General features: G+C 37.9%; 1 protein-coding gene across 2 annotated transcripts in view; it reads right to left on the reverse strand.

Annotated features, from left to right (window-relative positions):
* Positions 1 to 321: 321 nt before the first annotated feature.
* RLF (RLF zinc finger) overlaps positions 322 to 12351 on the reverse strand; it is an 83397-nt gene continuing 71367 nt past the window's right edge. For both annotated transcript variants that reach the window (XM_004266397.4, XM_049697940.1), the window contains 2 exons: positions 10064 to 10205; positions 322 to 5439 (listed from right to left, as the gene is read on the reverse strand). In XM_004266397.4, coding sequence (XP_004266445.1) covers positions 790 to 5439; positions 10064 to 10205 — 4792 coding nt within the window. In that variant the 3' untranslated portion in view covers positions 322 to 789. The remainder of the gene's footprint in view (positions 5440 to 10063; positions 10206 to 12351) is intronic.

The following is a 12351-nucleotide window of genomic DNA, read 5'->3' on the forward strand; positions in this document are numbered from 1 at the left end:
CTGGAAACATGACTTTACATCTCTGAATTTGCTGTGCCCTTCACATTATGTTCGGCATACGCTCTCCTTTCTACCTGGACAACTCCTGGACATCCTCTTCTGGGAGCTATCTTGACTCCCAGAGTTAATTATCCTATCTCGGAATTTTCTTTCCACAAAAATTTTAAGACAATAGTCATTCAAAAGGAAGCTTCATCTGAATGGTTTGGTTAATAAGAAACAAAAAACTACTGGGGTAAAATATAAGTGCACATTCCAGAAAATATAAGTGCAATTCCAATTTATGTGTGGCATGAAAACTCATAATCACTAAACAAAAAATGGGTGAAAAATTGTAATTTATTGAAACTCAACTCAAAAAATATAAGATGCTGTAGTGTACAATATATTACACAGAGCACCCTCAGGTGCACATTCAAGTCAAGTAAGAACATATCCCTTTCCCTAGCCCTCCCACCCTGGGATCTTAGTATTTGTTCCATATACAATCATGCACACTTAATTTGAAAAAGGAAGCCCCAATATATTTTGATGTATTAATTAGCACCAAACAAGAATACAGTTCCTTTTTTTTTTAATAAACAAACAAAAAAAAACCAATCAATAAACCAACTGGAGAGCTAATGGACTCAGCCAATACTGCTGACATAGATATTATACATTCATGTAAATACACAGCCTATTCTACCCTAAACAATGGTGTGGCTGGTTCTCAGCCTTTGTTCGAATTGGCAATTGTCCCCATGTTGCAGTGTTGGAGCCAGTCTGTTTCTAAAACAAAATTGCTATTTAGGAACTTCCTACACAAAGCTCATCTGTCTTTTTTGTTGGAAACAACTCTAAAATTGGTGTGGAAAACTTAGATCTTTCAAGGACAACCACTGGCCGAAGATAATGAAGCTGTTTTAAGGCAAGTTCTCCACAGTCTGTTAATGCTTTGTCCAATACGACCCTCAGGTTTTCCAAGGGAGGAACTGTTGTCGTCTCAGCTACTATTAAAGGTGGGATTGCAGTCAGGTTCTCATGAATTGCAGAGTCACTGGAAGAATGAGGTATGTCAACTTCAGGGTCATTGTCATTCACCATATTATTTGCCATAACACTCCCTGTTAAGTCATTACTGGGTTGTGAAGAATTACTTAATGGTAAGTGCTCTGAAGGCTCCCAATCATCAAAATCATCTTCTTTCTCTTCACTTTCCTGAATAAATTTCAGAAATGAAGATTCAAATCCCATGGGTTTGTAAGTCTTCAAATCAAATGACCTGGGATGTGGATGCTTCCTAAAATTCTCTTTTGGGACATGGGTTGAATTTTTTACAGTGTTTTCTTGCCCTGAACTTTGCTGCCCGGTTTCTGAGTCTTTGATCCTTGGTAAAGGCAGCTGGAAACTTGTGAAATAAGTCCCACTTTCAGTCCCATCAGGATTAGGTATGGAATTTTCTATTTTACAAGGAGGAGGCTGAACTGTATTACACTGTTCCAAAGAAGTGGTTTCTGAACTATGGTTACATTTCAAAGTTCCTCTGTAGAGCAGAGTATCTGCATCAAAAACTGGGTTGCTTTCTGTACATCCTTTCTGACCTCCATCCCTTTCACCTGGATAAAGGGAATCGGCGGTCTGGACAGGTATGCTACTGTCACCTGGGGAATGGCTGTGCTTTGTGAGCTCTGATTCACAGCTTCTATCTTCTTCTTTCTTTATACAGGGCTCTGCTTCAGAAGGGGGCTCCTCCTTAATTTTGGTACCGTACTTAACACAAACGACAAGATTTTCCATCTGTTGCTCTAAATAGGCACTACTCATCTGATGGGTACGTTTGTAATGCCTCACTATGCTGCTCTCCAACTTCACCACAGATAAGCATCCTTGAACCATGCAAGGGTACTGCGTGTGCTCAGAATGCTCCACACACATATGGAGGGCTTCAGCTCTTGTTTTAAAACTAATCGGAGCTTTCTTTTCTTTGATTAAGCCACACTTTTTAGCCTTAGCATTAAACGATCTCCTGGTAGTCTGATGTTCATGCCCCTGAGGGTGAGTTTTTTGACACACCTTTTCACTCCTTAGTAGCCTTTCATTTGCCACTTTCTGGCTTCTAAACAGATCATCATAATAGTCCTTATGTCGATAATATACATGTTGAGAATAATTACTGCGATGGGTGAAAATCTGGCCACAGCCGTTAAGATCACAATGAATTTCATAATCTGAATGTATTTCTCCTTCAATATTATGCTGTTCCATCAAGTGGTGCTTCAACTTGCTGAATGTATAAAAAACAGCCGGGCACTGAGGCTGGTTACAGGAAAACCTGGCCGCTGACTCTGCTTCAGAAAGCACTTTCGGCTCTTCAATGTGGTCTAGGTTATGAGAGTCACTACAGTGCTTAGCAAGAGCTTTAGAACACAGGAAACGCTTGTTACATTCCTTATATTTGCAAGCAAATATCTTTTTGCATTTGACAAGTTCCCTTTTGGTTCTCGCTTTATCTTTCTCTAAACATAACTGTTCTTTGTTGTATTGATGTACAGTCCTGTAATGGCGAATCAAGCCTTTTAGATTGGTGAATGAGGAGTTGCAAGTTTTATGGATACAATGGAATGGTTTGTGGTATTTATTCAAAATATAGCAGAGATTTCCTTTAGCAACAGTTCTCCTGCTACCTCTCCCCTCTCTTCCTTCTCCTTCTTCTCTATGGCTACCTATTGGTGATGATATATCAGATGTTTTACTTTCTGTTTCTTCGCACGATGACTCCAAATCTGTTTCTGAACTGCATTCATCCTTTTTAGAATGACAGTGTGGCTTCTCAGAGTTACTGCTGGGATCACCTCCAAGTTCCACGGAACAATCACCTTTCAACCTGTCTACTGAGCATGGACCTTCATGATCACATTTTTCATTATCTAATAGTTTTTGAGTTACTCTGTCACTGCCAATTTGATGTTTATTTTTATAATGAATCCTAAGGTGTGTTTTTCTTGTAAATGACCTTTGGCAGATATGACACTGGAACGGGGAATACCGATGTTGAAACATGGTTAGCTGAAGGACTTTTTCTTTTGAGTAATTATGTTTCTTAAGATAATGCATTAACAAAGCCTCTCTGGTCACAAATTCATATTTGCATCCTTGAAGCTCACAGAAAAAAGGCTTGGCTGCCAGCTGTGCCAGGTACTGACTTGGCATATTTTCATCTTGATTCTGAAAATTAAGGTCTGAGATTGTAGGTGACACCGCTTGAAGAGACTTAGCACCACTGGATGGGTACCCCTGCAATGACCCTGAGAAAGATCCATGTGTTATTGAGTTTTTCAAGCTTAAATGCTTCAAGCGTAACAGAAGTTCCAACATGGTATCCTCTGTACACGGCCTTTTAGAAGCACAAATGGTGGCTTCTGAGGAATAACCCTGATGTTCTCGTTTACATTTAGTATGAATATTGTGATCTAGACCTTCATCTGGGGAGTCACTGTTTGTATCTGAGCTAGGTTTAGGTTCTGTATCAAACTTTTCAGTTGCTGGATTATGTTCATTACCCAAACAGGGAAAGAGATCTTTTGTCTTTACCTTTTTGGGTTTGAAATGGTATGGATGAACCTTCCTTAGATGCTTCTGCATGCCTCTTGCGTTTTTGTACGTGGAACCACAGCCATCAAAACCACAGGTAAACTTAGTCCCATCAAAACAAACTGCCACATTGGAACATTTTTCTTTTAAACCGGAGGGCACAAAGACTTTCTCGTGAGACAATAATATATCCTGCATGGTTTCAGAGTGATCCAGTGTGTCAATTAACTCTTCGTTCATGGAAGCTGAAGAGCTATGACTTAACTGATCACTAGAATTACTGTCACTGTTTTCTTTCAGATTTTCTGCAGTTTCTATTTGAGAACTAGCTGATCCTGCACAGAAAAGAAGATCCTCTGGTAAATGTGATTTATCAGTTTGGTCAAGTAGATGAGGCTGATCAATACAATCTTGCTTGTCACCTGCTGCAGGCTCAAGTTTCACTGATTTCTTCACATCTCCATTTGAACTTTCAACATTATGCATTGAGAGGTGATTCTGGTATTCAATTTTGGAATAATAGAACTTTTTACAGCCAACGAAGTTGCATGTGTAAGACGCATCCCTAAAGTGTTGTGCTTCATGGTGGTAAAGCTGTCCCAAGTCACTGAAAACAATATTACAGCCATTTAATTCACATTTATAACGCAGATCATCATGTTTTTGTTTATGGTTAAGCAGTTCATTCACTGATCCAAACCTAGCATAGCAATCTATAGATACACACATATAAGGCTGAGGACCACAATGCACTTGTTCATGCTCTCGCAGGTGAAAAGCAGACATGAAATGTCGTCGACAGTAAGTACACTTCTCTCTTCTATTTTTCATATCTAAGTAGTGCTTGGCATTTTCATCATTATTTTGGTGTTCAGCTTTAAGATGCACACTTAAGTATTTAAACTGCTTAAACACACGGGAACAGTCTGTGCCAGGACATGGGTACAAATCTCTGTCTTGCAGGTGGCAATCTTCTAATTTGCTGAATGTGACATACTCATGTGACTCTCCTTTGGCTTGTTCATTCAATGACTGACCTTGCTCTAGGGTTGCAGAAGGGCTCTTGGGACAAACTCCCTTCTGAGAGCCTTTCAACAGTAACTTCTTTCTAGAGCGGTCCCTTCTGCTTGGTGGCATTTTAACATGTTCCATCACATGAGGAACAAATATTTCTTTTCTCTTGAATTTTTTAATACAAACCGGACAGGTGTAAATTCCATCTTCCATATGCATCTTAGAATGATGAAGAATCCTGGCCTCTATACATTCCCGCTTACATAACAAACAGAAAAATTTATACTGAAGCCATCTCTGGTATCTTTCAGAAGAACCAATGGGTTTTTTGTCTCTTTTCTCCTTTTGGTGATCTGTCAAATCTCTTCTTCTATATTGTTTATCTTCTTTACTTTCCTCATAATCACTAAGAAATGACTCTAAAACATCTGTGTCATTAATAGACAGTTCATAGCCACTTAGGTCATCATCAGAATCTGAGGCTTCTTGTCCCAGAAGTTGGTGGCAGTGTCGTTTTAAAGTTTTCCAGTCCCAAAATTCAGGATCAAATGGCCAGTGGGCTTTTAAAGCTAGTAAAAGCTCACATCGGAGAGAATTCGGAACTGGTGCATTTTCTTCATCAAATTTTTGATCTGGTTGAGAATACAGTTCTTCCAACATATTAAATCCATCCAAACTGGGTTCAATTAAGAATTCTGTAAGCTGACAGGCTCGTCTAACTTCTAAATCTTCTGGTAAAAGACAAGCAATTGTTTTACAAACTGATGCCTTCATTTCTTCATCCTCACTTGATCTGAGTTGAAGAGCTCTGACACATAGTAAAATCGACACCCCAAGACCAGCATCTTGTGCCTGTTAAGAAAAATAGGGAAGAAAAGGTTTTTTTTCCCCAGTTTGGAAACATTACATAACTTTCACTGATAAGACACACACACACACACACACACACACACACACACACACACTTACTTCTTAAAACTTAAAGTTCTTAAATCTTTCTTCCTGCAAGTTACATTTAGATCCTCCTTCTTTCAACATGCAAAGGACTGGATTAGATGTTACAACCATGAACAACAACAATGTACATTTATAGAGTATCCAACTTTATAAGGCACTGCATATTAAAGCAGTCCTTAACCCTCAAGGAATTTATCTGTGTGCCAAATGTATAAAAGCACATAAATGCAAAGGAGCTCAGTCAGGATAAATAAGGTCACTGAAGGATTCAAAAAAGAATTGTCTCAAGCTGGGCAGGAAGGATAGGGCTTAAATAAATGGGTGCAAGAGGAAACACATGCATAAAAGTGGGTCTAAGATTGAATTAAATTTAAAAAACTCATATGTCTATGTCATGAACAATTGGGTGTTTTCAAAACCTCAAGGCTTAGAATAAACGATCCTTTCCATTTCCTCCTAAAAGAATTAATACTCTATAGTTACAGGTGTACTGAAATCTCAGTTTCCCATGGAAAAACAACAGAAAATTTCTCTATAGCAGGAGGTTCTCAGAAATCAGTCAAAAAATCACAAAAAAGATCTGGTTGTATATGATAAAAGGTAAGTGCATTTAAGATGATTCTTTCATGTGAGAGGCTGAAAGGGTGCGTGAAAATAATATAAACCAAGAAAAGGAGGCTCTTATGGCAGAGTGGCTTAAAATACAGTACTTAAGAGCACAGAATTTTGAGTATGACTCTGACTGACTTTGAACCCCAGCTTCACTACAGTGAGAAGTTTTTAACTCCTCTAAGCCTCAGTTTCCTCATCTGTACAATGATAATTATAGTGGCAGTATTGGATTTTCCTCCTAATGCTGTTATAAAAATGAAATAAGGTAACACAAAATGAGTATTACAATGTTGGAACATAGTAAATATTCAACAGAACCCCATAAAATATTTGAGGATAAATTCCACTGTTCAAACATCAATTTGCTAAGCAATTATTCTCATTGGGCACCATTCTAAATGCTGAGAACACAAAGAAATAATTGCCATCAAGTTACAGACTCCTTACTACATCCTAGGCACTATTCTAAATAAACTTTTACTACATCCTAGGCACTATTCTAAATAAACTTTTTGCATACATCATCCTCATTTTATAGATGAAGGAACCAAGGCTCAGAAAATTAGTTGCCAATGTCACCAGCTAGTGAGCAGAGGAGCAAGAATTTAAACTTAAAGCATCTTTTCCCAGCGTCTGAGTCTTAACCACTTTACACTCTATACCAACTCCAAAGTTAATTGACTTGGCGATATCCCATGTGCCCTTGATACAATACGCCAAGGCACTTCTTCAGCTTCCTGGTTTAAAACCTAACAAATTATTCATATCTATCAGTTTCTTCAAAATTCAGCTCCACATTCCATATCCTAATTTATTCATCACTCCTTTAACAAGTAACTTCTTGGTATATCTGTTCAGAATGTATAATGGTAGTTATTTTTCTTTTGAAAAGTGTTCTTAATGATTTCACAAATTTTACCATTTCAACTACATTAGGCTGTTTAAGAAACAACACACATTCTTTGCTGTTTATCTCACAGTCTTCCAAAGGGGTTAAGTAACTTGTTAAGAACCTATGATTTTAAAACTTAACAGACTTTCTCCAAAAGTCACGCATCTCTAATTTTCAGCTTCTTTATTACTAAAGAGAAAGGATTAAACTAAATAAAGTCATGTTTTGCAAAACAGTACTACTTATATGTTCCACCAAAAAGGGCCCTAAGGCCAAATAAACTGGCTTCAAGATTATCCCTCTTCTTATGCCTTCTACTTCAAATATAACCACATCCACATCCTTTCTTCTGTCATACTATTTTTGAAGTCTTGAGAGAGACCCTGGATTCTCTAAAGTCATCCCTTCCAATATGACTTTCTCAAGTCACAGAATCAAAATTTAACAACTCTGAGCACTTTTAATTGATCATTTGGTTTAAGCTCTTTGTTTACAGAAAACTGAAGCCCAGAACATAAGGAGGTTCTATTACAAGGTCCTCCTTCCGCAAGAGACCCAACGCCCACAAAAGCTTTTCAGCATCATTAACCTTTTCCTTCGCAAGGTTGCTAGCTGTGCTAATATCATTTCACCTCTTCTTTTACAAAAACAGAACACCTGGTTTTATCTGGTTACAAAGTCACCTGGAATAATCAAATAATCAATATATCTCCTAGCTTTCCCCTGCAGCTAGATGTAACCGTGTCTGTGTGTGTGTGTGTGTGTGTGTGTGTGTGTGTGTGTGTGTGTGTGTGTGTGTTGGAAGGAGTGGGGGAAAAGGTGTGTCATAGTGTGGTTTGCTCTCCACTCCACTTCTCGCTATCTGGAATGGAGACATTATAGCTGGGATTGGAATATGAGATGGAAGCTAAGTGTTAACAGCAGATAAAAGGAACCTGGGTTTCTGATATGTGGAGCCATGAGAGCAACCCTGGCCTGTCTACCTGGGTTATCTACCTGTATAGGAGAGGGAGAAACTTCTATCTTCTTTACACCGCTATCACTGTGGGATATCTACCATTCACAGCAGAACTACATCCCAACTGATACAGGTTAGATCACCTCTCTTTTAAAAAGCTAGAGGTTAAGTCTCTCAATTTGAAAAGCATTCCACATTCACTCCCCTTCCACCTACCAGTCCATAACTTTCCTACCCTTCAGGACAAATATAAACAAGGATTACAGTGGAAAATGTCCTAGACTGAGATGAAAAAGAAATGGGTTTTGGTTATACAAATGGACAGCAAATTCCTTGGTCTGTGTCAGAAGCCCACCTTCCCTAATCCTCTAGCATCTTTCCCATTTTTTGTGGTTCCTTGAGGTAAACAGAAATCTAAGATGACCCCCACTGACTTTCACTTTTGTATAATCTCCTTGCTTTGAGTATAAGCAGAACCTATAAATATCATTCCTATAATTATGTTACGTTACATGGCAAAAGGGACTTTGCAGATGTAATTAAAGCCTCAAATCCACTGATCTTAAGACAAGTGGATTACCTAGACCTGACCTAATCACTCAAGCCCTTTAAATCTAGATCTGGAAGTCAGAGGTAGAGGAGGTCAGATTTGAAGAACTCCTAGTGCCTTTGCTGGATTGAAAATGAAGGAATGGCATGAGGGTGGCTTCTAGGAGCTGAAAACAGACTGTGGCTGACAGCCAGCAAGAAAATGAGGACTTCAGCCCTATAACTGAAAGGAACTGAATTCTGTCAACAATAAAAATGAGCTTAGAAGTGGATTTTCCACAGAGCCTCCAGATAAAAACTCAGCCTGGCCAACACCTCATTTTCAGCCTTGTGATACTGAGCAGTGAACCATGCCACACTGTGCTGGACTTCTGCCCTACAAAACTGTGAGCTAATAAATGGGTGTTAACTGAAGTGCTAAGTTGTGGTAATCTGTTATGCAGCAACAGAAAATTCATACTTCCCTTAAAGATTGGGAAAAAAACAACAACTTTTTAAAGGCCAGTTGTACCACTAATTTTTTTTAAACAAGGCAAGTTCTGTAATTACTTGAACATGTTCTCTATGAGATAGGAGACACAACTTCATTTGCAGTGATTAGAAATAATTATCACCTAGCTTATCTGACCATGAATTTGCCTCAGACAACTTTTACCTTTTCCTGTCTTCACCGGAGAAGACTAGATACACGTATTTCAAATAAAGTATAGGATATGGAAGGTTACATTAAAGGAGATGGGAGGTATCAAAGATACAACTGTGCCTTGACTTTAGTATAAACAATCCCTGGATGTTGTCAAAGATGTAACCCATAAAACATACGCATAAACCATTATAGATATGGGTATATAGAGATCTCAGTCATGAGTAGGTATTAAAAACAAAACAGAAACAGAACATAGCATAAGAATCATCTCAAATCTCCAGGCTGGCAGTCTTAGCATACATTTATGGGGCTGAACTAAAAAAACAAGGCACTTCATTTCATTTTAGGAAATATTTATTTCTTTAAGAAAAACAAAAAACGAAAAAAACCTAACTTGTTTCCTAATTTGCACAGTTTATAATTTGTGTACAGTCGATTCTGGAAATGTTGTGTTAGTCTAAAACCTAGAGAATCTATCACTCCATCCTGAAGGAGCTGAAAAATACAATTTTACTTTCTTTCTTTATAATTATTATGTTAATTTGCAAACAAACATGCCTGTATAAAATACAGAACACTGTTCTAGGAAAAGGAGATATAGGGTGGTTGAGGTAACAACCAAGAAACATAATCTTTCCCTCCTCCAGTGGTCTGTCAAGTCAATCACTATTTCCCATGAAAAAAAATTGTAGATTCCTAGGAAGTAAGTCTGTAGAAACAGCTAGATATGTCCCATTCCATAACCTTATTAAACCCCATTATTTCTCATTTTCCCTTATTTAAAAGGAGTTTCCTGAGAAGTTATCTCCCCACTCATTTCTTCCCTCCACAACAATCAGCATAAAAAGCATAAATTACTCACTTCAGTTTGTATAACTCTAATCAGGCAAAATAAATGCTGCTGTGTTTTAGCTATGACACCAAACTGACGACAGCGCTCCAAAAAAGTGTCTATAGAAGGATCGATTCTTCTTTGCAGTTTACTCCAAAAGAGAGTCAATTCCCTATAAAAAGAAAGATTATGGTAAAACATTTAAAGCAACTGGTATTGGCTACCCCAATTTTTTGGTTTGTGAAAAAAAGGTGACAGTAAGTAAAACCTAGAAGAAAAAAACTCTATATTCTGCTTCCTCTCAAACTAGTAAAATTATTAAGAAGAATCCTCCTTGAAAATTCCCCCACTTCTTTCTTCTTTGTACCTGGGCAAAAATAAAAACAACAAAAGACTACTTCCTTTATGCTGACATTTTCAAAGACTTACTTAGATCCCATCTTGTTCCAAAAGGTTTTACCCCTTACACTGGTAATTATACTGACTGAATTAAGCCCTGTCCTAGTGCGCAAGGATCATCAGACATCGATACGCTGCCAACAAAGTGTATACAACTATGAAATATTCTAATGGCATAGTACTTCACCACGTTAATCTCATGGGCCCTTTCCATCTCTAAAATGTCATGATGCTACTTAGGTCTGTATCTTGGAATGATAATATCTTAAATATTACTAATAAAATTATTAAAATGGCACTCTTGGAAATGGCTAAAATACAAGAATCCCACAAATATTCATTATGAAAACTAAGGAAAGCTTGAAAAGAATAAGTTAAATAAAAGTACTGAATGGGCTAAGAGAAAACTCTAAAGGAAAAGCACTAGAAACTCAACAAATGCCCAGAATAGAAATGCTAATGTTAATATGAAATGTGAATTCAAGGAAAGTTCCTTAGCAAAACAGAAGAGAATGCTATCACTTTAAAAAACGCGACTGGGGACTTCCCTGGTGGGGCAGTGGTTAAGAATCCACCTGCCAATGAAGGTGACACGGGTTCGAGCCCTGGTCCGGGAAGATCACACATGCCATGGAGCAACCAAGCTTGTGCGCCGCAACTACTGAAGCCTGCACACCTAGAGCCCGTGCTCCGCAACAAGAGAAGCCAATGCAACGAGAAGCCCGCGCACTGCAGCCAAGAGTAGCCCCTGTTTGCTGCAACTAGAGAAAGCCCTTGTGCAGCAACGAAGACCCAACGTAGCCAAAAATAAAATAAATAAATTTATTTAAAAAATTTTTTTAGGGCTTCCCTGGTGGCGCAGTGGTTAAGAATCTGCCTGCCAATGCAGGGGACACGGGTTCGAGACCTGATCTGGGAAGATACCACATGCCGCGGAGCAACTAAGCCCGTGTGCCGCAACTACTGAGCCTGCGTGTCTGGAGCCTGGAGAGGCCGTGACAGTGAGAGGCCCGCGCACCGCGATGAAGAGTGGCCCCCGTTCGCCGCAAGTGGAGAAAGCCCTCGCACAGAAATGAAGACCCAACACAGCCAAAAATAAATAAATAAATTTATTTTAAAAAAAAAAGTTTTAAAGTGACTCTTTTCTGTACAACCTCAATGGATACTGTGTATTTGTTAAATGATTTCCATTAAAAAATAATATTATTTTCATGAGCCTGTTTTAGAACACTAATATCCTATTATTGCTATTAACACAGACTATTCCAGGAAACGATACAAACCCAAAGCTTAAGAAATGAATACACCTCTTTTTATAATAGATTTAAAAACAAACATGTTTAACAGAACATATTTTCTTACATTTTTAAGGAGGTAACTGGGATTCTCATATGGTAAAATTCTTACGTAGATATAAAACTTGCTTCAAAGATTGAAATAAATATGTCTCAAGACATATATGATTAAAGCTTATAATATTTAATGATGGAAAATTTGAGCTATATATAACAAGTAAAATTAACTTAAAATGCCTTTAAATATTTGTGTTTGGTGACTAGCATTGCTTTCCTAACCAGAAAAAGTAAAAACTGAGAACAGCTACCAGGCAGGCAAGTAACTGGGGTGACTGTTCATTTTTAAACTTAGAAGACTGCTTCATTCACATGTAAGCATGTTACTTATAAAACTTTAGAGAATAATGCAAAATTCTGAATAACGAAGGAAATGGAGAATTACATATGCTCTCAGATAAAGTAAGTACCTACCAAAATATATGTGAAATCTATGCTATCCGAAAAGAACAAAATTATCAAAGCTAGTAAAACCTGATTATGAAGATAAAAGGGTAAAGGATATCTACTATCTAAAATTCACCAGCTAGCTACAAGTTTAAAGTTAGGCAAATCTGATAAAGTGAT

This window comes from Orcinus orca, chromosome 1 (genome assembly GCF_937001465.1).
Source record: "Orcinus orca chromosome 1, mOrcOrc1.1, whole genome shotgun sequence".
Lineage (NCBI taxonomy): Eukaryota > Metazoa > Chordata > Mammalia > Artiodactyla > Delphinidae > Orcinus > Orcinus orca.